Source organism: Vigna radiata, chromosome 5 (assembly GCF_000741045.1).
Source record: "Vigna radiata var. radiata cultivar VC1973A chromosome 5, Vradiata_ver6, whole genome shotgun sequence".
NCBI lineage: Eukaryota > Viridiplantae > Streptophyta > Magnoliopsida > Fabales > Fabaceae > Vigna > Vigna radiata.
The window spans coordinates 20,415,176-20,440,857 of NC_028355.1; the positions used below are offsets into that span (position 1 = coordinate 20,415,176).

General features: G+C 34.2%; 4 protein-coding genes across 4 annotated transcripts; 1 reads left to right on the plus strand and 3 right to left on the minus strand.

Moving 5' to 3' along the window:
• Nucleotides 1-444: 444 nt before the first annotated feature.
• LOC106760438 (serine/threonine-protein kinase STY46-like) lies at nt 445-2,407 on the minus strand. The gene is made up of 4 exons (XM_014643868.1): nt 2,237-2,407; nt 1,882-2,151; nt 1,150-1,803; nt 445-636 (listed from the first exon to the last, which is right to left on the minus strand). Exons 1-4 carry the CDS (start codon nt 2,405-2,407, stop codon nt 445-447), a joined length of 1,287 nt encoding a protein of 428 aa, XP_014499354.1.
• A 4,812-nt stretch (nt 2,408-7,219) lies between these two features.
• LOC106761469 (protein BIG GRAIN 1-like A) lies at nt 7,220-9,593 on the minus strand. The gene has a single exon (XM_014645021.2). The coding sequence runs from the start codon at nt 9,185-9,187 to the stop codon at nt 7,994-7,996; it is 1,194 nt and encodes a 397-aa protein (XP_014500507.1). The 5' UTR covers nt 9,188-9,593; the 3' UTR covers nt 7,220-7,993.
• A 2,906-nt stretch (nt 9,594-12,499) lies between these two features.
• On the minus strand, nt 12,500-18,038 carry LOC106762673 (omega-amidase, chloroplastic). Its single transcript, XM_014646700.2, has 10 exons — nt 17,736-18,038; nt 17,526-17,642; nt 17,121-17,345; nt 16,881-16,974; nt 16,094-16,168; nt 15,573-15,651; nt 14,905-14,920; nt 13,216-13,296; nt 12,973-13,055; nt 12,500-12,877 (listed from the first exon to the last, which is right to left on the minus strand). The coding sequence occupies exons 1-10, from the start codon at nt 17,976-17,978 to the stop codon at nt 12,799-12,801; spliced, it is 1,092 nt and encodes a 363-aa protein (XP_014502186.1). The 5' UTR covers nt 17,979-18,038; the 3' UTR covers nt 12,500-12,798.
• Nucleotides 18,039-21,959: 3,921 nt separating this feature from the next.
• Nucleotides 21,960-24,307, plus strand: LOC106760439 (pentatricopeptide repeat-containing protein At5g39710-like). The gene has a single exon (XM_014643869.2). The coding sequence runs from the start codon at nt 22,334-22,336 to the stop codon at nt 24,020-24,022; it is 1,689 nt and encodes a 562-aa protein (XP_014499355.1). The 5' UTR covers nt 21,960-22,333; the 3' UTR covers nt 24,023-24,307.
• Nucleotides 24,308-25,682: the final 1,375 nt, after the last annotated feature.

Sequence of the window (25,682 nt, forward strand, 5' to 3'; positions counted from 1 at the left end):
AGCCCATGTTCTTTAAGTGATTTCAAAATCAGAAACACCGACAGTTCTTAGCTACAAAACACGCATATATCTCAAATGTAGTTATATTAAAGATTTCGACAAATACGAGGTGATTATACAACTCATTATGGAAGAACAACTTTTGAAATGTATGTATAGCAAAACCAATAATGCCTTTTGCTCTGTAATTTACATCAGAAATCACCCGCCAATACGACAACCATGATGCATCATAATATCTGAAATGGGGACCCTCATTACAACTTATTTACCGACCGCTTTAGACAGTTAGACATCTTTCAAAATTTAACATTCCTTTTTCATAAGGTAATTTTAATTGTGCATTTTATTAATTCAATGAATAACGAATCCTTAGTCGAACATGAAAAGCTCAATTATATTCCTTTTTACAATGAGGAAACAGTTTATTTGACATTTGATACATTAATTTGAAATTAGAAGGACCCTTTTAACATAAGAGTTGAGGGTATGAGTAATTGTTGCGAATGATGGTCGAGTGGATGGGCTTGCATTCCAGCAAAGGCATATTAGCTCAATCAATTCTTCCACTTCCTCACCATCGTCCTTTGATGCAATTAAAGGCCTTAGCTCATCCTCCACAACTTCCATAGCAATCTAACAGCATTTTTCACAACAAAATTGTAGTAAATATGTGAGGACTAAGTCTAAAGCATAGGACAAACTTATTTTAACAACACTTTTTTAATAACTTTTTGATAATGTATACGTGGCAGCTTATGATTGGTCCGTTTTAAATATTTTTTAAATATAAATTTAAATAGACCAATAAAATGATAACACGTATTGTTATCAAAAAAGTTGTCAAAAAGTATTGTTAAAATATCATTGTCCTAAACCATATAATATCTTGCGAGTATGAAAATCTATGTACGAGTATTGTACTTCTTACAGAAATAACATTAGAAACTGTTTTTTCTATGCACCACTTCACATTCCACTTTAGAGATGTTTTAATCATTAGAAAAATAATATAAAAAGGTAAAATAGTAAATGTAAAGTGTGTAATAGAAAAATTTCTAAATTACTTTACACCTAAAATTTAAAAATTACGTCGAAATTAAAATAAATTTTAATAAAAAAGAATAAAAAATAAGTGTAGTTAGTTACCTTGGCGGGACCAAGTTGTGTCTCAATATAAGGGTAGTTTCCAGTAAGTAATTCGTTGAGTATGATCCCAAAACTGTATACATCGCATTTTTCATCGTAGGGCTCGCACCGGATTACCTCCGGTGCCATATACACGTATGTTCCTGTTTCTCCGGTGAGGGCCATTTCGTCGTCGTCCAAGAACCGCGCGTGACCAAAATCCGCCACTCTCACATGCAACGCATCGTCCAGGAAGATGTTGCTGGGCTTCAAGTCACGATGAATGACCTTGGGCTTTTGTTCGTGGAGGTACTGCATGGCTTGGGCTATTTCCAGGGCCCGCATCACCCTCTCTTTGAAGGGAGGGAGCGGCGTTGTTCTGTTTTTGGGCCTTTTCCCCGGCCCATGTAGCCAGTCCTTGAGCGTGGTGTTCAGATACTCGGTAACCACCCATGCATGATGCGGAGGGTCGAGACACGCACCCATGAGGTGAAGCACAAACCGGTGACGCTGTTTCGAGAGGGTTTCAACCTCCTGAGCGAAGAATACGACACCGTTTTCGTTTTTGCTGAAGAATGAATCTGACATGCACTTCACCGCCACATCAAACCCGCGCCACGTCCCTCTGTGAATCTCCGCCGTGGTTCCCTGCCCTATTTTTTCTCCCAGACGAATCTGTTCATCACTGCAAAACTAAGGTATATTCCAATTTTGAATAGGTACGGAGAAGGAAGATAGAAAGTAGTTAGTTACCTCACTGGGGTTGATGAACCATCCATTGATTTTGGCTTGATGAACGATGGGTATCAGATTGGGATGGTTGTGCGAAGCTGTGGGTTCATGTGAAGAAGAAAGGGAAGATTGCGAGACTTCACCGTTGGAGTGGGTAATGAGGTCCAAGATTCCATTTTCCTGTGCGATTTGGAGACAGTATTTCAAGTAATCCTGCGTCTTTTCCATTCTTTTCCTGTACATAACGCGCAGTTCTGTCTGCCTCTGCACCTCTTTTTCCAAACCTGCGACCTAATTCAACTCAAACTATCACCGGGAGGCTAATAACTTTACTTGAATGTCCAATGGAAGCAATTTGCATGAGAAAAAAAGGTACCTTTAGTTCCAATTTTTGGTAAAGCTGCTGAAGGTGATGGTGTTGCAAGGTTGGTGCGGTGGATGAGACGGTCCTAACGCTGCTGAGGCCTCGACAACATCCACCACTCTTGGACTTGGATGATTGGCGAGAAAGGTTGCTGCGGGTAGTTAGGCTCTCACTTAGATTCATGTTGTCGATTCGAATGTTGTGTGGGAGGAGGCAATGACTGAGAAGCATATACGAGGAGAACTTAAATGTAGTGGTAAAGAGTGTCTTAATCATATATAAGCATGCACCTTTTTCCTTGTTAACTGTATTGCAGGCTCAACTGACGGACTTTCTCACGAACCTTCTCTTCATCACAATTTTATCTGATTTTATTTGTTTAATGGGTGTTGTTGAGATTATTTTATCTTTTTCCTAAAATGAATTAACTATGTAGTTTGAGAATGAGACAGATTTTGTGCTGGCCAGATTTGTTGGTCTCTATGAAGACGGAAATGTTGTGTGTAAATTTAGACCCTCACAATTGAGAGACATTTTGGCGGAGTTTACTTTGAAGCTTAACGAGATTCATATCATACAATCACACACAAAAGGTCAACTAATCACTATCGTGGTCAAAATTTTGTCTACCCACGACTAATTCCAAAGCAAACATTTCAAAAGCGGCAAAGAACAATCTTCCTAGGATGTAGGATTTAGATTTCTTGAGGGTGGTTAATGTTAAGCTTTCTGAAAAAAAATAAAATATGCATGTAAAGTAAGAGAATATACATTAGGTATAATTTATGTTGTTGTTGAATCTTTATTTCTATTTATTATTTATCTCTATATTCGACGTAGGGAAACTTTTATCTGAATGAATTATTGTAAAGTAAGAGGATATACATTAGAGATCATCACTAAGTAAGAGAAAGGAGAATAATACTGAAAATTGTAGCCTAGTAAGGGAGTTCATATAACAATGACAATAAAAAGAAAGAAAAACTAAACCTATACCATAACAGAAACAATTGTACAATAAGATGAATTTGTGTCAATGATTTCACATTGAGTTTCTTTTTGAGAATAAGGAAAAAGACGTTACTAATTGAAGGTAGAGGATCATAGAGAACAATTTAATCACAAATTTAAAAAAAATAAAAAATCATGCAAATTCATAAAAAATGACATATTTAGATTCGTTTGAAGTTGCTAAAGACCACCACAACCATGGTGGAGAGGGGGTTTATAGCCATATAATTCCTCTCAAATAGAATTCAACTTTATATAATGTGTATTAAGACTATCATATCCTTGTTGGAGTTGTTGAAAAGATACGTAAGAGTCACTTTTTCTAGAAAACCTTACTTTTAGGCCATCCAAAATTTCTTGCAGAGTGATGGTGAACATGATATTAGTAATTTAGAATTTGAATTACAAGTCGTAAGTTTTATATGAAATAGAATTAAAAAAAATGTAAAACAATTCATTATCTTACTATTTTTTTGGATTAAAACTGATTTCCATTCTGTGATTAAATTTAAGTTTTATTAATGTTTATATTTTCAATGAACATTTTTGTTTTATAAACCCAACAATCAGTATTAAAGTTAATTTTTATATAGAAAGTCTTCTTAATAAAAATTTTAAATAAATAAATTTTAACTTGACTCTTTTGATTTAAAATTAAAAAGAAAAAAAAAGACTATAATTAACAACTTGAAAAGGAATTAAAAAGAAAAGAAAGCCTAATTTTAGTTAAGCTAGATAAATAAGAGAAAATAATATTGAAAACCTTTTACCACAAAATATCCATAACTTTTATTAATTTAGTGAGTACTATATCGTCTCAAGTGTTTTTCGCCTAGGTAAGATTTTTTTTTCAATGACTTTTTTATTCTTATATGAAGTTTTGGGGAAAGATAATGTTAAAGTTTGGTTAATTTTTTTTTTTAAAAACAGGTATAATTAAAATACTACTCAATAACGTTCTAAAGAGCGTAAATTATTCAAATTTTTTAACTTATATTCAAGACCAGTGTCGTGATACAATAAAGTTTTTAAACTATAACGGAACAAATTACATAAATTTGAAGTTTGATTTTTTCAAATACAACTATAAAAAAGATGAAACGCTAGAGTCAACCAGTCCACCATATGAATTCAAGCCGTATTAGATTGAATTTTTCTTTTTTAAAATTTTTAATACGAGTCAATTTTAAACTCGGTTTACTAAGAATTCATCTCATCTCATGGTTAGCCAATCTTAATTTTTTTAATATTTTTTTTTAATTAGTCATTTTACAAAATATTGAAACGAAAGTTTACATGAAATTATTTTTGTATGAAATAGATAGACAACATGAAAAATCCACAAATTTATACTTAGTAACTAAATTTTTATGAAAAAAAAATTGAATCTATGAAGCTACTAAATATTTTAATGAGAAGATTTTGTGATATCTTTGTATACGTGAAATCTTATACTTGATTGATCATAAATATACTTTAAGACCTTTTTTCTTTATTTAGATTTGAATTATAACATTTTTGTTATTTTTTTAATTGAAAAAAATACTTATAATTAATTGAGTCACTGAATTAACCAGTTTAATACATCAGTCCATGGTAGGTTAGGCTGCGTTCAAATTTTTTAACTGATTGATAAGTGAGTCGAGTTGAATTGGTTCATCCAAATTAAATCGGTCCATTTTGACAACAATACTGCTACATAAATAATTCAATTTAAAAAATAAATAATTTATACAATACTTAATTGAAATTAAAAGATAACTTTTGGAAAGAAGTTTTCATCGCATTAACTTTAAAGAAAACCGTAAGAACACTTGTTTCCATTATGTACATAACAAAAAAAAGTTTTGATCCGATAAAGTAGAGAACAGATATTTATTTGCATCAATAGTATTTTGTTAAAAAGAAAAAAGTGAGAACGTAAAGAACAGAGGAGCACTAATAAGATGGGCTTGTAATTTCAAAGGCTCGTAAGAGTCGCTTGTCACTCTTTTTTTTTTAACGTTGTTTCTATTTTCAAGTTTGATTATTTTATCATCCAACTTCTCATCATGGATTATACACACAATAGTACAGCAGCATTCTTTGACTTGTGTAGTTTATAGTACACCCCATAAACCAAGTCCTACCTAAGGGTATAGGTATTCATGAGTCCTCATGAAGGGAATATTTTGATCATAAGTAAGGTTTTTTATTAGTAACAACCCAGTTAATCTCGATACCCACAACCATAATTCGATTAAAAAATGAACGACCAACAAATTTAAATATATGAAATTAGAAAAACAAAATGATTTATTTTAAAATGGTTTTTGGAGGTAGATAAATACAATTAAAATATTTTTTCGCACTTTTCTCTCGAAACTTTCAAATATCGTTTTTGGTTTGTATTGGAAAATTTTCCTAAGTTCTTAGTGTTTTAATTTCAATTCGTGTGAATGGATATATGTGAACATCATTTTAATGTTAGTTATATTATGGATTGATTAGCATAATAAAATCTTAAATTCACAATAAATGTAATTATATATTTTTTTCTTTGTATTTATAAGTTTTAACATGAACTTTTAACTATGATTAGTCTAATCACGACTCAAAAACGGATAAGTATACTTTATATATAAACGTGTTCTATTTATGATATAATCGACTAATAGATGTTTAATTGATCGGTTACTCACTTTCTAAAACATCCGTGTGGTCTAAAGAAAGTAAGTAGGAGTGAAAAAGTTGACTCTCAATCACCTATAACTCATCTATAAATATCAACCGCTCGATGAATAGAAGACTGGTTGGTCATGCACTACAAAAATATTTAATTATAATTTTAGCAAAACAAAAAAAATGTTCATGACTAGTTTATGCAAACTCTCTCAAACGTGTATAGTTTCTTAAGATAAAGATGACTTAATGCACCATTTTTAAGTGTAGCACTCGGAGCCGAAGAAAATAAAAACTCTACTAACGATGTGAAAAAAAGAAAAGAAAAGGAAGATATCAAAGAGAAAAATATGCGATAATAATCATTATCCTTTTCCATTTTTAATGGAAGACACAGTCTTTTAGAGAAGCCAGCAAAATTTTATTCCTCTCCCCATTGCTACCCTACTTCTCCAACTCACCCCCTTTACGGAATCTTTAAACAACGAAAATTATAGGATTTTTTTTAAATCCTTGAAATAGTTTTTCTATTTTTTTACTATTTATTTCTGATCTAACTTTCAGTTTAAAACTGTTTTAAAACAGTGAAAGTGCATTAGGAATTAATTACGTAAGCAGTTGTTGAATAATTAAGTTACACACCCACCTTCCTCTAATCGAACAACAGGTAAATATTAGTTTGAAAATGATATCATGTTGATATTTTGACTAAGGGAGAGATTCTTTTTATGCATGCTCGTCATGCTCCTCACGTAGTAATCTTAATTATATATTATGCTTTTTTAGTAGGCTATTATTAGGTCTACCACCAATCAACCCTACGTTGCTTCGCTTTTCTATATTTATCAATAATTTAAATGCGGTAATCGTATTTATTTTCTATCTTCTTGGAAAAAAATTTCTCATCCTTTTAAAATGGAAAAACTTGAAGAATGGTTTAAATTTTAAAAAACATAAAAAGTATTTATCTGAAAAATATATAATGAATAGTTATTATATGTTAAGTTGAAGGAACAGTGATGTGTGGCTGTGATTAATGAGCATCTTAATCTTAACACCCCACAGCAATAATTGCTTACTTTACCGCGCATCAGTGACCTGTATTTGCTTTCAACACCATCATTTTTAGCAGAGTTTGCATTGTACTATGTACCAACAACACCTCAAAACAAAGGACAAAACGAACTCTCGTCACCCAACATCATCCATTGCCACCATAAAACAACGATAAACCCAGTTAAAGCACAGCATTTTAAATTTAAAAGCAGAAAAAAAAAAAGGTTTATTTTTCATGGTTGCGCAACCTGCAAGTAACGGGACCAATACAAAAATGGGAATTCCAGAGAGGATGGAAGAAAGAAAGAAAGAAAGAAAGAAAGAGAGAAACTAAGAAAGCATAGGCTTTAGTATTATTCACTTTCTCTATTCCCATGGGCGAAGATCTGCCTTTCCCTTTACCATTTTGCTTCTCATCGCCATCTCGAATCTTTCGTTTTCCTCTTCCTCTTTTTCTTTCTTTTCTTTATCATTTTCTTCCTCCTTCATCCAACTGCTCTGTCAGTATCTGTGTGAATGTTTGATCGTGATCGAGAATTTACACATCCCCACTTCTCTCTCCTTTTAGCAGTACCCTACTCGCTTTATAAATCACGCAGCTACTCTGCTTTTTATCATATTCTCCCTCACTCAACAACATTCTATCACAGATACACACGCACGCCTTCCCAGATACGTACTTCTACAAAAGTTACTGTCTAACACGGGATGTAAAAACAAAAAAAATATTACTTACCCATGCCAAAATCAACTGAAAAACGGCTAACACGATCTCACCCAAATCAAACCATCTATGTATAATCCATGATCGAGTAGAAAGTTTGTTAAACTTATGCATCACAGTGCTGCTGTTTTATTGTTTTATAACTACTCCAAACTAGAACATTCGTCTTGCATAGACAAACAGTCATGAAGATGATGATGATGATGATACATTGATTTTGAGCGATGATGGTGAACGAAGAAAACAAAATGATTGTAATATATATGTAATCTGTGTAGTTTATTATGAAACTAGGATTGTAATGGACAGAAACTACATTATATTAGGCCATTGGCAATGGCGCGATTGGTACTGACATGTGTAGTCTCGTACACCGGAAGCTCCTCACGATACCTATTGTTTCCCATCACTGAAAGGTGATCGAGCTCAAAAAGATCCGAACTTGAATAACTCGCTGCATCGTCATTATCTGTATCTTGATCGTCTTCGTCTTCGTCTTCATCTTCCACCGCATTGGGAAAATCCCTGACATTAATCAAGTTGCTCCTTTTCTGACTTCGGTGGTACTCTTTCAAAAACTCTCTGGCCGCCTCCTCCACGCGTCTGCTCTTATCCACAACCTTTTCCTCTTCTTCGTTCTTGTTGCGTCCAATTTTCCACGCCGTTGGCATAGACAACGCCATTACGCGCGTGGCGTCTTCTTCGTACAAACACTTGTGCCCGCATGGTCGACAATCCTCGTCCACGATCACGCTCACGGGGTAAAACCGCACCGTTCGCTTAACCCCGTTGCGCAATTTGTTCGAGGAAGTCGAAGCCTTGCTCAAACAAGAGCGTGAGAACGAGGACGCAGAGGAACACGTGGATTCTTGTCCCGACTTGGATTTTGCTTCGTCCAAGGTTTTGGCTTTCTTCGCGTTCCCCAACAGAGAGCTGAGAAAAGTACTCAGCTTCCCCCCCGGAGAGATGGGTTGCTTCACTTTCTTCAGATTGTTGTACATCTTCAACGCCCTCGATTTTGGCTTTATCAGACGCTCTTCATTGCTCGCCGACGTCATCAATGGCTTGGGTCTCGAAGGAGCAAAACACGAAACTCGCGACCTCGATCCGTACAGGGATTCAGTGTCAGAGGAAGACAGTAATCCAGAGCTGGAATCCGAGCAACTCGAAGTCGAACTGAAGAACATCACCTCCCGGTCGTGATCGTGACCATGCAAACGCGATTTTGGTTTTCTCTCCATCTGTGCTTTCACCGTTTTCTCGCTTCCCTTCCATTTTTGCAGTAAACAAGAACGGGGAATGGTCGGCGCCGTTAAATCTTGTTGGACGAGGATTCTGCTCTGTTTCTTGATGATTGTCTGGGTGTGGAGTTTCATGTCGTTGGCGGTGGTCTCTCCTTCGTCGATGGAGCGGTAGATGGTGTCGAGGAGAGAGGAGGAGAAAGAGGGGGTTTTAGCGTTGCTTTGGAGGCCGAAGGTGTGTTGTGTGTGTGAAATGTCGAGGGCGTACATGTTGGGTGCGCAATTAAATTGGAACAGCACGGGCGAAAGGGAATGATGAGATGGGAGAGTGAGGAACAGGGAGTAAAGTGTGGTGGGGTATAGGAAGATGGGTAGGTGTTTGGGTTTTGTATTAGGTGTGGGAAGTGGTGGAAGGTTGAAAAGCTGCCATGGAAGCTAGGTGGTGTAGAATGATATGATGATGAGAGTTGAGTTGTGTTGTGTTAAGCTATGACAGGGGCATGATTGAGGGAAGGAGAAAGATGATGATTTGCTTGGTTTGTAGGCTTTTTGCGTTTGTGAGAAAACGTGAACAGGGTAATTGATTCCTTGTCTGGAGAAAGAGAAAAGAAAAGAGCAATGAGAGCAGAGTGACACGCTTTCGAGTTAGAACGAATGAATGAATATGAATATGAATATGAACATGGATACCAAGGAGAAGGAACAGTGAGGGAGACACCTTTATAAAGCTCTCATCTCATCACGCGCGTGCGTTCCACCCTCCTTCTCCTGGGCCCCACTCTGCCAGCTTGGCATCCGCTGACGTGCCGTTTTTATGGTAAGTTTTTTGTTCTGATGATGGGCTACAAATTCGAATTTGTAGCCGTTGATGAAGTTTGGGAGGGTCGCCGGTGCGGTGAAGTGTTGAATGTAACGGTGCGCCCGAGAAAGCGAGGGCCCACGTGTGAAAAATGGGCTTTTCCTTTATATTTGTTTAGAGGGTGCTGAATTTTTGAATGTGGACAAATATTAATGATTATTAAATTCCATTTAACTATTCATGTGATGGGTAAATTTAAAAGGAATTAGAATTGAGCTGGCAAGGGCATTATTGATTTATGTTAGGTAACAAGGTCTAACCTCCTAAATTAAAAAAAAAAATTCTCCCTAATTCGGTCAATTAAGGGAGCTATTTAGGAAGTTCATTAAGAGATAGATCCAATGGTGTGAATAAATTATGGGGTTTGTTATGGTTGGTACATAATGCAGAATAATTATAATGATTGGTAGAGATTTAGAATTAACGTATTAAATATTAAACAGTAAGTGGATAAAATTAAGGAAACATTGCAAATGTGTTTAATTTTTCGATTTGGTTGATATTATTGGAAAATGATGTTACTGAGATTTAAAATGAAAATTTCCAACATGGGATTATAGGAATAGGACCCCTTTTGCTTATGCTAATATTATAATTATCATTTTCTTTCATCGCTGTATATATAGAAAATACTTTATTATGAGTAATTTTGGGAAAAAAATATCTGATAATAATTATAATATTTATTTCCTCTTTGGTAAAGAAAATGGAAATGTGTGAAAAAGAAAAAGAGGAAGAAGAGTCTGTAAAATTGGTGTTTTAATGATCGTTGGCATGCCATGCCTCTACTCTAACTATGTGCCTTTTTAACACACCAAAACTTTCTTAAATTCTTCTCTTATTTTCAACCCAATCATGTGCTTAACATTCCATCATTTAAATAAAATACCTAATATTGCTAATTTTTCATAAAACAATTTTGATTCTTGTTATGCCAAATTGCGCTATATTAGGGAACTACATATCTCAAAAACAAATGCTTTAATAATATTTTTTTTTACATTTATACTATTCCTTTTAATGGTAACGATTTTCTTATGTGGAAAAAACCCTTTCCATATTCATTCAGATGTGGAAACAAAATTTAAATTTGACACCTTCTCCTAAATTAATTCCTACTCTCACATGTGAACCGGTTCACTTTCCAATACCACCGGTTTGGTAACCCGATAATAAATACTACACACATTTGACATTAGAAATGCGCACCACATTCTTTTTTCTTCTATATTTTGATTTTAAAATGAAAATGATATATAAATTCTGACATTTATATGTAAAATAAGTAATTCTACAACCATAATTTCCTACCAATTTTGTGAAAGTACAAAATAAACAGTTTAAGTAATTTTCAATTGTTGAAGAATATATTTCTTTAAATGTTGTCGATTGTTGACGGTTGTGTTGGGTAAATATATATATAGAGAGAGAGAAGAGAGAGACATATATCAGCATCACTAATCCTCTTGTTATCGCCAAACTCAGCTACCTCAATTAAAGATATAAAAATTAAGTTGAAACAAAATCATTTATCCTGTCGAATTGCTATTATTTAAAATAATAATTACGTTATTATATTTAACTTACTTAATCATGGGTTTATTGAAAAAAATTAATATCAAACTTCTAATTAAATTAGTCTTCGAAACCTTCTGAAGAATATAGATTTAAACTTTTTTTCTTCTTAAAAAAAGTTATATTACCGTTTTTCAATTTCTTACGTATCATATAATCTGGACAAAAATTCAAAAGTAAAATATATTTTGTACCTTAATTTTGGTTTCACTTTCCATACACATTTTGAGATGTTAGAAAATATTAAAACAATAGTAGAATGTATCTTATTTAGTAGCAGAAAATATGATCAAGGAATAAATTTAAAATTATGATTATAGAAGGACATAACTTCTTTCATTACAAGTTTGAACTAACTTGAGTTTAAAATAATTATAAATTTAGGTCAAAATCGAATCCAACTTACTAAACTTAGTTCATCCAAATTGAATCCATACTAAAACAAATTGGTTCATCAATACAATTATAGATTTTAATTATATTAAAAAAATAAAACTTTAAACCTAAATACTTTCACTTCTCTGATTTGATTTAAACGGTATAAATTAATTGATTTGAAGTGATACATTCGATTTGAAGCAATGCATATCATGTTCCTTCGCAAGCAAATATATTTATAGTACTTAGGACAATTTAAATAAGTCAGAAAACTTGTTTAACCTACTAACACACAATAAATTAAACCTTTGAAATAATAAGTAAATCAAATTAAATTAATTCATTAAACAACCAACTAATGATGAATCAAGTCAGACCGAGTGACCGATTTTCATAACACTATTTTAAACCTGAATGTTTAATAAATAACGTCTTTTAAGTAATATTGTCAAAAACTAAATTAAAAACTTATTCTGTTCGGATTTCCAAATAACAAAAATTATACAAATTTTAAAATAAAATATCAAATGAATTAAAGACATCTTGATAATTTAAAACAAAAATTGTTTAAAAATAAGACCAATAAATACTCATACCCTTAAACATCATAAGTAACTCTAAAAATTCCTATAAATACAAATCTATTTTCCGTCCCTAGAAGGTTTTTGAAAAATGTTTGACAATTTATATCTTGACCATATATGAATGTATAATGAGTAATCATTAATGTGAGAACTGATTCGTGTTCTACTTAAAAGAGACACTTCAAATAATTTTTCTTGGAAACTTAAATCCATTGATTTTATATTAGGGCAACGGCTACAACCAATCCACAGCCAGATCTGCATTACATAGATATCAATCTGGAGCCACTTATTATCATTAAGACATCACAATGTGAACCCAAAATTGAGAGATGTTAGTAGAAATGATAGCACTAACAACAAAACAAGTTATTGGAAACGCACAAATTCCTTTATTTCTTCCCTTCAGGTTCGGATTCCACAAGCAAGCGAATGCCTCGTACAAGGTAATCCAGATGTCTAAATTACAATGGCACTGCTTCCACTCACAGGGAATTCAGCCTCTGAAAATCGACCAACTGGTAAAGATCACCTCGTCTTTGCTTAGTTATAGGGAGATTTGTCCTGAATAATTTAATGAAAACAATTCGTATGAATCTTATGACAGGTAATTAAAAGCAATGCACGTGCAGTGAATTTTAGTGAGAATAAAAGAAAACCTTCTCTGCTCCAATATTGAATAATCAATTTCTGCAATGATGATAGCCTCGTCGTGTTCTGTAGTAGCCAGAACTTCTCCAAACTGCCAGAGTGATATATTCCACAGTAAGTACAGACAATTAATACTGATTTCCATTTGTTATTAAAACTCTCTGTAAAACTCAAAATATAATACTGATTTCCATAATCAGAGCATTCACTGGCTCTACTAAAGGAAAGCTCTCTGTAAAGGATCGACTTACTGGCCCTACAAGAGTAGAGTGGCCCCAGGCCACATAACCAGATCCTGTATCCCGAGCAGGCGAACAGGTAGCCACATACAACTGTCAGTAAAGAATTTCCTAAAGTTAAGCATCAATAAATCTCCTCACAGCTTAAAATTTACAATTCAAACAATCACTATTATGGTCAGAAACACAAATAAATCCCTAACTATACCCTGCTTTAATCACACAATCAACTGCATAAATCCAACAGAAATGGATCAGAAATAATAAGCAAAAATGGAAAATTTATTGAAATCAATTACCACTATATAGCTGTGTAGTGTATATACACGAACTGAAATGAATAGGAAAAATTACCATTATAATTTTGATTCAAAATTTCAAATACCAGTACAGCGACTAACTCTAACGTTCTCCTGTTTATTTCAGCAACCTAATAAATATACTGTCAACTGGATATTTACTGACTTTATCTCTTACCAATGTACTCCCACCCTATATTACAGTTATTTCCCCATTACAAGGCTAATGCTATTAATAAATCCTCACGACTCTAAAATTCTCTTTGTAACCGCACTTCCTCTTCCTACTATAAACCTTCTTCACAGGAAGTTCGCTGACACATTTCAAGAGATTAAAGTTAAACTGTAAAATACTGAAATGTGTAGTAGAGCCTTCCAAAATTCCACTACTCATATGTGGATAATCGACTGTAAAATACTGAGACGCGTAGGAATTGTTGTGGAGCTTCCCTAAAATACATTGTTCGTCAGTGGATAATAATCTACGTGTTTGGACTCTAGACTTCAGATATGCGTAAATATACTGTAGAGACAACACCTTGTTGAACAAGGGAAACAACACTGAAGCAGGTAGCTTAGGAAGCAATGACAGCACTGTAGAATAGCATGTCATCACGTTCAACACTTTTTTGGACAAGATACTTGTCAGACACGCCTCTGGAACGTGTCTGGTGCTTTTCAGTTTCACAGTTAAAATACTTTTTTCGTCTCTTCCACCGATTTGACACATCTTGAACATTTCTCCCACACGACTTGAACATAAGTAAAAAAAAGTAATCCGACACCTAGTTTTTAGCTGAACACTTTCTGGACATTACTATAAAAAACAAAAGAGAGCAACTTATGACAAATAATGCACGACACACTTTTTTAGGCTTCTTTCTGTAAGACTTAACTAATTACTTTAACTAATAAGATGCATGTTTCTAATTTGAAATTCTATTGTGAAGGATGTTATTAAATGGAAACTGTGACAAATTTATATATATATATATATATATATATATATATATATATATATATATATATATATATATATATATATATATATATTAGCAGTGTCGCGGTGTCCTATATTTTGGACAGTTGAGTCCCGGTGCCCACAATTATGACTGGTCTTGGAGTCAGTGCTTCACAGAAGGTAGCATACGCTTTCAATTTGTCACATTTACAGCAAATTCATTGAGGGGGTGAGGAGTTTGATTTCTTATTTAAAATGCACACATCTCTCAATCCAAAGCTCTACTTTTTCAAGCCTACTGTTCGTGATCCATCAAGAACTAAACTAAATACATAAATGGAAACAACTAGATGATTTCGGAGTTCATATACTTTTAAAATAAAATATTAGTATTCATACATTAAAACCCCACATAAGTTCTAAAAAATAAGGGAGCATTACCTGATTATCTGTAGCCCTGCATGAGAAGAAAGAAAGTATAGATTAGCAATGGAATTTTAATCAGTCATTAATGCTTAATCATACGGATTTTATAGAAGTTAAAATAAAAAATGGTTTTCCATGCCAAAGATAAGGAAGAGTCAAAAGAAAAAATGAAAGTAGAACAAGGAGAAAGGTAACCCAAATACATGTTTTAACTTCAATTATGATCAGAAGTTTCTTGTTTGCTACAAACAAGATAACATTTGTCCACAAATGCTTATTACAAAATTATAAATATGGCTCAGAAAACTATCGTCCAATTTAGTTGATGTAATTAGTGCAAAAACCCAGTTAACTTTCAAGTTTATTGAGCTTGTTTAAAGACAGTAACACGTTATTGGCTTCAATATGTTCTCCATATTTGAGAGTTCACGATTTACAATTTTAGTCCCTAGTTAAATTTTGTTTATGATTAGACCAACATTTATAAAAAATAGTCCGGCGCCAAAAAGCACGTGGTTTACAATTTTCAAAGACTAAAATTGAATAAAAATCGAAAAGCTATCAATTTCAAATATTGTCATATGGGTAAAGAAAAAAATACAATAGGTTACAGAACAAATTAAAGGAAACCTACAAGACTAGGTAGGGTTATAAATGTTTCACTTAATTGTATCCATTACTACCTTGCCCTCTGCAATAACTCCCAATGTAATGGTCCGGTTGTCATGTTAAATGCCCCAGGATAGCAGAGTAAATGAGCACCTGAAGTCAAATGCTAACCGATACTGTAAGTTTGCCAAAACTTAGGACAGGAAAATAATAACAATAGTTGTGTTTATTTGTTTTCAAATCAACACAGATTGAAAATTTATCTCAATTGATCCTTGAAAGAGTATACACAAAAAAGAGGAATAATTAACAGATAACATAATAAAGGGAATGAATATCATACCAAGAACTATGGATTTGAAATTTCTTTTAGTATATCCCTGAAATAAGAAATACACAGGCAGTGTTGCCTAATGCATGTGAACCGATCTCTCCTTGAATCCATCCCAAAAAATAAAAATTTGTACTATATGACGCTAATAACACTTAGGAGGCATGGATACAAATAATTTGGAGAACTCAAATCATAGGCAACCAATCAAAACTTGAGAGAGATTAATTGTTTCAAAACATATTAAATATGGAAAAGACAAACCTCTAGCAGCATATATCATTGCTAGTTCTGGAAACCGAATGTCATAACAAATGCCTATACCAATGCGTCCAACCTCTGCATGAATCAACTCACAATTTGAATTTGTTTACTCAAACAGAGAAATTTTTACTGCAAGAAAAAATAGTCTGAAACAAAATATTATGTTACTCCTTTGTCATGGTAGGCAAAACAGATGCTCTATAAATAAAGATTGGATGAGAAGCCTTTACAAGGTGCTTTCTTCTATCTTCAATATCATTTGATTAAGACTACACCGCAAACATAACTAGTTAAAAGCACAACTACACATTAACCTATCCTTCTGAACTAACCTCCTAAATTCTTTATAACAGTTTCCTCTTTCATATCACACGTACACATACACTCACACACGAGAAGCCAGAAACACGTAAAAGCATCTAGTCTTAACAAGTGATATGATTCACAAAAATTCCTTCAGAGACATACAATGGTTGATTGTGCAAAAGGATAAGGTGGAGTAGCAGCATGTGTGTTCAAGATGTCATGGACAAGTAAATATAATACCAGAGTATAAAACTGCATTTCCTTAACCCAAGTTCACAACCATAATAACTTCTGAGGTTTATCCAAGTCAACCACCATAATAACTTTAATTTCCTTTATTACATTATCATTACTAGCTCAGTACTTTGAATTTTAAATATACATTTCTCTTACATGACACCAAACATAACCAAAATGTAAATCAGCATCAGTACTGAAACAGAGAATGAGTTAGAATGTGAAATGAGAGAACACATTGGACCTGTGTCAACAATCGTCGGAGTCTCCCCAGCAGTAAGAGTTTTTGACTCGATAAATGTAATCTTCCCAGGGATGTCAATATCAAAAAGATGTATCTGCAGCATAGCCAGTATGTCCGAAATTACACGACAACAAAAAACACATTCAAAAACCAATTCACGCATTATTCACCTCCCGAAATTACATTCAATTACAAAACTCAATGCCAAAGATAACGAAGTATTATTCGGAGGAGCGATACCTTGCGGTGCTTGGCGAGCAGCTTCCCATCAGTCCCGAAAACGCAACAAGTGTTGTACAAGCGACCCCCAGAAAGTTCCGGTATGGAACCACCGACGATGGTGATTTTCAAGAGACGAGAGAGTTCAGAGAGCATGGCGGTGGAAGGAGAAGCATCGGCACCGGCGTCAATATCCTCAGCGTAGACAGGGAAACTGTCATTGGAATAAGGACTGTTCCAAATTTCCTGACAAAAAAAGGCCGCACTCATTCTTAGAATTGGGACGTAAAACCTAACTCGATCCCAAAAGCTTGCTCGAAAACATGTGAAAGTTTAACAAAGTCGCTCACAGCTTAAATTCATTAAAACGCGTGATCATGTTCAGAAGAGGAAGTAAAAAGAGAGGAAAAAGAAAAAGGAACTGACAGGCAAAAGAACAAGCTGAGCGCCCTTGGATGCAGCGTCCTGAATGGCGGAGCGCGCGTGGGAGATGTTCCTATCTTTGTCGGGAGTGACGGAGAGTTGACAGAGACCAATTTTGAACTGAAAGAGAACAAAGCGCGTGACGTGAGTGAGCGGGAACAAAGAGATGGAGAGAGGGAGAGAGAGAGAGAGACAGAGAGAGAGAGAACTTGCCTTGGACAGAGGGGGAGAGGGCATGGGAATGGCGGGTGGGGCCCGGGCGCGTTCGGAGTTGAATGAAGCGGCGGCCATGATTGGAGAGTGGCGGTGGATTGGGCGGCGGTGGCGGAGATGGGAGGGGGAGAGAGAGGGGAGAATAAAAGAGAGGGGGAAAAGGGGGTTGGAAGAAGAAGAGTGGTGGAATGTGAAAGATTTGAAGTTAAGGAGTGATGGTGGTGATAATGCGAATGCTTTCATTTCTGATTTTGAAAATCCAAACCCTTCACTTTGATTTCAGGTCAGCTCATCGGATGTGGGAGACGAAACCTACCAAAATTAACCCCATCGTAAAAATACATCAAATTTCACCTTCCCATGAATTAACTTTTAGTTTTAGAAAGAAAGAAAAAAAAGTTAAATAATGTATACATAACTTAATAATTTAATTAAAAAAGTGTAATAAAATAATGGTATGGTTTTTTAAAAAATAAAATAACTAGGAATAGCAAGAACAAGTGAGGCCATTTACTTCCTTAGTAGCAGCTGCACTTCTTTCTACTGGGCGTCAGGGAAGGGATTGAATGGTACATGTTTGTATAAAAAATATAAGTTATTACAAAAAAATAATTATCAGAACATTATTATTATTATAGTAAGAATAAAGTAATTATGAAGATTGGCTTCCATGGTATATTAGTATATGAAAATATCACAGATGTTAATATATATATTTTTATAATATTTTGATATATTATGTTATTTTTTTATTGAGCTTATTATTTATAATACGATAATATAATAATAAATTAATGAAAAAATTATACATAATATTATTGAAAAATATGTGTCAAAATATTTATTTTTCATGATAATACTGTAGGTTTTAAGAATATAATATTTTAAGCATTTTTATATGTTAATTATTACGTTATATTTATTTATCAATTTAATTAATACAATTTATATTTGAATTTCCCTTATTTTTAAAATATTTTCCAAAATGAATCAATCAGCAATAAAAATATTTCGAATTTCTAAAGAATAAGAAAATGTTTAAATAAAACTATATAAAGTATTTAATATTTTTATTTTGAAGATTTTGTAGTTTTTTCATTAAAGATAAAGGATAAGGTCCTCAAAACGTGTAGAAAATGATATGAAAAAAAAAATAAAAAATAGGCCTTTGTTTGTTTATACGATAGATTTGAAGAGTTAATTTGAGGAAAAAAAGGTTGAAAGAAAAATTATTTATATTAAGAGAAAGATAGTAAAAAAAATGAAAAAAAATAAAGAAAAAATTATGAAAATGAGTGAATATTAATGTAATAAGTTTGATATATTGATAAAATTAATTTAGTACATTTAGTATAAAATTAACATAAGCACTTATTTTAAAATTAATATTTACGTTTATATTTTAAATTTTGCATACACACACATATATAATAAAACAACATTGGTTAACACTACTGGTCACGTAATACAGTGATTGATTTCTTTTTTTCTTTTTCAATAAAACTACTTAATTTTTCTATTTTGCATTGAATCTCTTCGCAACATTTGTTAAACGACTCTCTTATATTCCGTTTTAACATAGAATTTGATATTTTATGTCGTTTTGATGTAAGAAACGAAACAGATCAACCAGTTTAATTAAAAAAAATTCAATGAAACTATTTTTTAAATGGATTAATTAGTAAAAAACTGATAGTGAGTGGCTCGACGAAAATATTCTTTAAGAAAGAGGTAACAACGTTACACAGGAAAGTCTCTTTGGTAATAGTTTTTCATAACAATCAACTTCAAATTTTTCAACGGTCAATAACTGTCAGTTGCACCCCTATATATTTCTCATGCATTTGACCAAAATTGTCTGTAATAACACTAGTTGTCTTGATTACCAACAAATCGTGAGTGGCGGCGCTGTGTTTTTGGCGCCGCTGCTACACACATTTCCATTTTCTCCGTCGTGATTAAGGGTGTTTTTTTGTCTCCAATGTATCCATGGATAACAATTGTAATAACTCCTCTGACTCATTTTACAGTCCACTTATCGGTAACTACATCGAACCAGACCCTGCACTTGTCTATATATTCAATGACCAACCCAATGTACTGCCCCAGCAACAAAATGATCCTTTTGTCGTTGAACAGGATCGTGTTTCCTTCACTGGTCTAACGATTCAAGATGTATCCACGCATAGCGATAATGATCTCACCATAGGAGGAGTTCCTAATTTGGAAAACGGGGGTTGGTCGACGAGGAAGCGTAAATTTCCTTACATGGATTCAATGATTGAAGATCATCCCGTGCATGGAGATAATACTTTTCCCAACGGAGAAAATATGTGTGCAGACGAACTTCGATTTTGGCCTCCTGGGCAATTTGATATTGATATCGACGCCTCATTTGATCCATTTCTTCATAATTTGATAGACCGGGACATGTCAATATTCGATCTATCCAATGACGAACTCATTTCACCCTCCTCTCAACAAAACGCATTGCCCCAGCACCAACACGCAGTGCCAGGGCAACAAAATGCATTATGCAAACAGCCAAATGCGCCGCCTCAGAACCAAAATTTGTATCCCTTTGGCCTTGAACAGATTCATGTTCCCATCCTGAATCCAACGTTCCAAGATCAATCCTTGCATGTCAGTTATAATTTTGCAACTGGAGGAGAAGTTCCTAACATTGACATGGAGGGTCCATCAAGGAGGAAGGTTAAACAACCCATGGCTGAACATCCATTATTAAAGCATGGTATACTGAACGAGGAAGATGTGGTAGCACTTGACCATTGGCCCCCGTCACCAAAGTCACTGTCTTGCTCTTGCTGTCAAATTCTTAGACAAATAATTCATACAGATGGTAATTAAGTTTATACACAAATATATATTAGCCAGTACGTTTTTCGTTCTCGTTTTCATTTTCTTTAAATTTTAAACACTCCGCAGGTTTTAAGTTCGAAAAGCTAGAGATTCATGGATCGCTTGGGGTGATTGGCCATGCGATATTCCACGTTCAGGATATGACACCAGGTGCTATACCTCCAAGAGAAGTTTATCAAATGATAAAGCAAGTTCTAACTTCCAACTGTTGCTTTGGTGGAACTATATATTTATTTGCATTGAAGCATGAGCATCTGTTTAATTATCCAAAACAATGTTTCATTGTTAATTAAAGTCATAGTTTTTAGTTGCTATATCTGTCATTATTAACCTTCATCTTTTTTGGTATTACCAGTTTCGGCCTCAAAAGCATAGAACAAATAAGGAGTTTCCTAGTAGCATACTGCAAGGACCAGACAAGATTAGGGTTCGTCACTCTGGATGATCCGTTATCTGCATATTATGATACCATCTGCACTGGACTTGATTGGGCTGAACATAATGACGGAGACGATGACTTGAGTCCACGTTGGTCTTCTTCTCTTAATTCTCAAGTTTCTCTTCGACCAATAATGACAGTTTCACTCTGAATTTTGAATGGTTTTTTCTCTTGTAGATAATGGCACAGAACCCGAGTCTGATTCTGAGCCCGAGCCCGAGCCCGAGAGTGTTCCTGAGCCTGAGACTGTTTCTGAGCCAGACCTTGTTCCTGAGCCCGGTAATGGGGAGGCTTCAACTGCTAAGCCTAAGCCTAAACGTAACATGGCAGTTCAGGTAAGAGTATTTGATTTCTAAAGAAGTTTTGCGTTTGCACGTACGTACGCACTTGTTTTAACTTTTTGTCTTTTTTTTTTTTTTTTTTTTTGCGTTACACAGAGAAAGAGGGTACCAAAGATGACAATGAATGATTTGAGCCCTTTCTTCCATTTAACTATTAGGGATGCTGCAGATAAATTGGAGGTAAGCGACTCTGTGGTGAAGAAAATCAGTCGCTTGGGAAACTTAAAAAGATGGCCACAAAGAAAGGTTAGGTTTGTTGTTTGTTTTTTTTTTTTTTTTTGATTTATGGCTATTTTCTTAACATCATGAGAATGATGGGTGTTGATGTGTTCAGCTGCAAAGCCTTGCGAAGGATGTGAGAGTGTTGAGAAAAGCATTGGATTCGCCCTATGAAGGGACAAGACAGAGAGTTCGACAAGAAATTCAACGACTCCAACGAGAAATGGTAGCGATCTGTGGTGGAGTTACCCCAACCGGAATAGAAATGATCCAATTCGAAGAATAATAGTTTTTTGGTCAATATGTTTTCCTATTTTTTTTTTTTCTTTGTGACGGTCTGCTTGCTTTAAGACTTTTCACGGTGGTGGAGGTGGTAACGAGTGTGAGAGTTTTTTTTTTTTTTTTTTAATGTTATATAGATTTTTTGTTTTGATAACAATAAGATTATCTATCACGAATTCGTTTTTATATCTAATTATTAAAAGTCATAATAACAAGATCGCTGAGGAAAATTAAGTTATAAGAGACTTTAGACCTCACTCAGGAAAAAAACCAAACAGATGGCAAGAGTCAGATTGATCATAGTTCGAACTAGAAAATTGTTCAAATCATAACGGTACATTTCTTATAATTATAAATAGCAAATGGGTGTTTTTAAGTGGAATTGGTAATTACATTTAAAGGGCCATATTTGGAGGGAAAGAAAAGTGTGGCAATAGATGGCTCGGGCATTTGGAAAAGCCATAGCAAAACCTTCTTCTTCTTCTTTGTCTTCTTCATCCAACATTCCAAATCGAAATCTCTGCCTCATAACATCCATCACCTCAATCCTTCAAAATCTAAATCCCCAAATCCCAGATTTCTCATCCCTCAATAAATTTTCTCCTCACCTCAGCCCGAACTTGGTCATTCAGGTGATCAAGAACCAAAAGAACCCACACCACGCTCTTCAATTCTTCAACTGGGCCTCCAACCCTAACCCCAACCCTAAGAACTACTCCCACACCCCCTTATGCTACGCCGCCATCACCGACCTCTTGCTCTCCCACTCCCTCTTCTCCACCGCTTACTCCCTTCTTCACCACTCCAACAAACTCTCCGACTTCCTTATCTGCAGATTCATCAACGCTCTCGGTCACTGCGGCGATATCAGGGGCGCCGTTCACTGGTTCCACAAAGCAAAAAACTTGGGAAGAGAACACTGCGTCTACTCATGCAACGCCGTCTTGAGCGTCCTCGTCAGGGCCAACCGTGTCAATTTTGCCAAGGCCATCTACAATCAGGTTCTCTCAGAAGCTGTGATAGAACCCGATGTTTACACTCACACCACCATGATTCGTGGGTTTTGCAAAGTGGGGATGGTCGAGAGTGCGCGCAAGGTGTTCGATGAAATGCGCTGCGAACCCAACATTGTTACTTACAACACTTTGATCCACGGGTTTTGTAAGAAGGGTGACATGGAGGGTGCGCGGTCGGTTTTTGACAGATTGGTGGAGAGTAAGAGTTGTGAGCCGGATGTGGTGAGTTTCACCACTTTGATTGATGGGTATTCGAAGAGAGGTGAATTCAAAAAGGCGGTGGAGTGTCTGAAGCAGATGACGGAACGAGGGTGTTCTCCGAATGTTGTGACCTACAATGCCTTGGTTGAAGGTCTTTGCTTGAGCGGAGAAGTGGATGAGGCAAAGATGATGATGGGTAGGATGCGGTTGAATGGTTTGAAAGACAATGTCGCCACAAACACTAGCTTGTTGAAGGGGCTGTGTATTGTGGGAAAGTCCGATGATGCATTTAAGCATTTCAGGGAAATGGCTAGTCGGGGGATGAAGCCGGATGTGAAAGCCTATGGGGTTGTTGTGAATGAGTATTGCAAAATTGGAAAACCAAGAGAAGCAGTCTCACTTCTGAGAGAAATGGTGACGAGGGGTGTTAAGCCAAGTGTGTCAAGCTTCAATGCAGTGTTTAGAGTTCTTGTGGATGAGGGGAAGATTGATGAAGGAGTTCTTCTTTTGAAGCAGATGAGTCATATGGGATGCTCACCCAACTTCTTGTCATATTGCATATTGGTATGTGGCCTCTGTAAAGTGAAGAGTAGGATGCAGGCAGTTGAAGAGCTTGTTTCAGACATGCTTCAGAATGGGCATAACCTGGACGCAACTATGTATAACTGCTTACTTCAGGGATATTGTGAAGACGGGGATGAAGAAATGGCACTAAAGACATATTATGACATTATGAATAAGAACTTTGTAATCAAGCAAGACGTTTTCAGCACTTTTGTGAAGTTGATGTGTGCAAAGGGGAAATTGAAAGAGGGGGATACAGTCTTTGAGGGATGCTTGCTCGGGGGATTCCAGTTAAGTGGGAAAGTTGAGGCTAATGCAACAGAGGAACCTGGAACACTGACGTAATTTTCAGATCAGGGAATTTTTGCACAGCTACAGTGGAGAAGGGTGTTAACTTAATCCTGCAGTGCAAGTTCAACGTTCATTCTTTGCAGTAGGGTTAAGTCTGTGATGATTGATGGCATGGTTAGTAACCGGGTTTGGACAGAAACTCGGAAAAATTGAATTACTGATCGAGTGATTCAATAGGCCAATAATCAAAATATTTAAGACTACTTGTATATTATATTTTTCAAAAATTATTATTTGATACTAAGTTTTTCAAACCAACACACAACAAATTTCTTTTAATAATAAAATATTATATTTAAATAAGATAGCAAGCGAATATCAATAAAAAATTTATTTAAAATTTAAATTAATAATATAGTAATGCTGTCAAAACATGTCTCTTGTTTGCATTTCTTTTCGCTCTCAAAACCGTGTGAACAGTTAAATCTGTTCATACGAACATACGCTTAGCCTTCTGGCTAATTTAGGCTAATTTGATTCACGAGTCCAATAAATTTAAACTCAATCTAGTTTATTATGAATTGGTAAGTTAAATAGACTAGCTTTTCTAATTATAATTTTTTTTAGTCTAAAAAATAATTTTTTTCTAATTGAAATTTAAATAAAATTTAATACAAATACAATCTAAAATAATATTAAACATCGTATTCAATTCAAAACTTTAAAAAAAAGTATAATATAGTCAAAATATAATCTAAAATAATGTTAAACTTCAAATTAGTATCTAATATCAAATTTATCTATCTATAATATTATAATCTTAAATAAATAAATTCATGAAGGGTTTAAGTTTATGAGTGGATTTGTAAATCAACTTTATTCGCCATATGTTCAACTGAATGTGTGAGTATATAGTGAATCAGGTTCAATTTTAATCCATGTCGAAATTTATAATTTTTTTTAAATCCAATTGACTCGAATTAATTTGGGAGTTTTAACCTCATCTAACAAGTGGAAACTGAGAAATGATTGTTAAAATATTAAATTCTACATTTTCTTAGTAACTCATATAATTACTTTTATAAATTAGTATACAAGATACCCACGCTTTCCATTTTTTCACATATACAACCACATATTCTTATTTTCTTGAAGCAAGAGATTTGGAAATAATAAAAAGAATTGATACATCTCAAAAAATTTAATTCTTATTTATACATTCTAACGGTTTGTTCTATCTATCAATCAATTTTTTATCGGTATCTCAAAACTAAATTTAATAATATCTAGATGTGTATTATAGATTTCAATTATATAAAAATAAATATGTATCTTACAAAATGTCGACTCGATACATTAAGTAATAAAGAAAATTTCATCTAGAATCAACAAATACCTAAATGTTAATGTTTTTAATTTTGTATATTTTCTTAAAATAATTCTCTTTATATCTCTGATAAAGCAAATAGCAATAATATAACATTTTCTTTCATCTCTTTTTTGTTCTTTTTCACCCCATTTCTATCCTAAGAATGGAAAGGTTATTATTAGTTGTATTTATAGTTATTTATCTACAAAATTTGTGAGGAAAGCAAGTGCTCAACACTAGTGTTATTAATTATAATCAGTTCAGAAAGTAATTGTAAAACTATTGTTATAGTTTTGATATATATATATATATATATATATATATATATGTATGTATGTGTGTGTG

What these genes read in the sequence shown, in the direction of transcription:
- LOC106760438 (XM_014643868.1), bottom strand. Translation starts at nt 2,407, where the DNA reads ATGAATCTAAGTGAGAGCCTAACTACCCGCAGCAACCTTTCTCGCCAA. An exon ending in GGTTCATCAACCCCAGTGAG is followed by an intron (nt 1,804 to 1,881) that starts GTAACTAACTAC and finishes AGTGATGAACAG; the next exon opens with ATTCGTCTGGGAGAAAAAAT. An exon ending in CACAACTTGGTCCCGCCAAG is followed by an intron (nt 637 to 1,149) that starts GTAACTAACTAC and finishes AAATGCTGTTAG; the next exon opens with ATTGCTATGGAAGTTGTGGA.
- LOC106761469 (XM_014645021.2), bottom strand. Translation starts at nt 9,187, where the DNA reads ATGTACGCCCTCGACATTTCACACACACAACACACCTTCGGCCTCCAA.
- LOC106762673 (XM_014646700.2), bottom strand. Translation starts at nt 17,978, where the DNA reads ATGAAAGCATTCGCATTATCACCACCATCACTCCTTAACTTCAAATCT. An exon ending in CTCAGCTTGTTCTTTTGCCT is followed by an intron (nt 17,346 to 17,525) that starts GTCAGTTCCTTT and finishes TTTTTTTGTCAG; the next exon opens with GAAATTTGGAACAGTCCTTA. An exon ending in ACTCTACTCTTGTAGGGCCA is followed by an intron (nt 13,056 to 13,215) that starts GTAAGTCGATCC and finishes TCACTCTGGCAG; the next exon opens with TTTGGAGAAGTTCTGGCTAC.
- LOC106760439 (XM_014643869.2), top strand. Translation starts at nt 22,334, where the DNA reads ATGGCTCGGGCATTTGGAAAAGCCATAGCAAAACCTTCTTCTTCTTCT.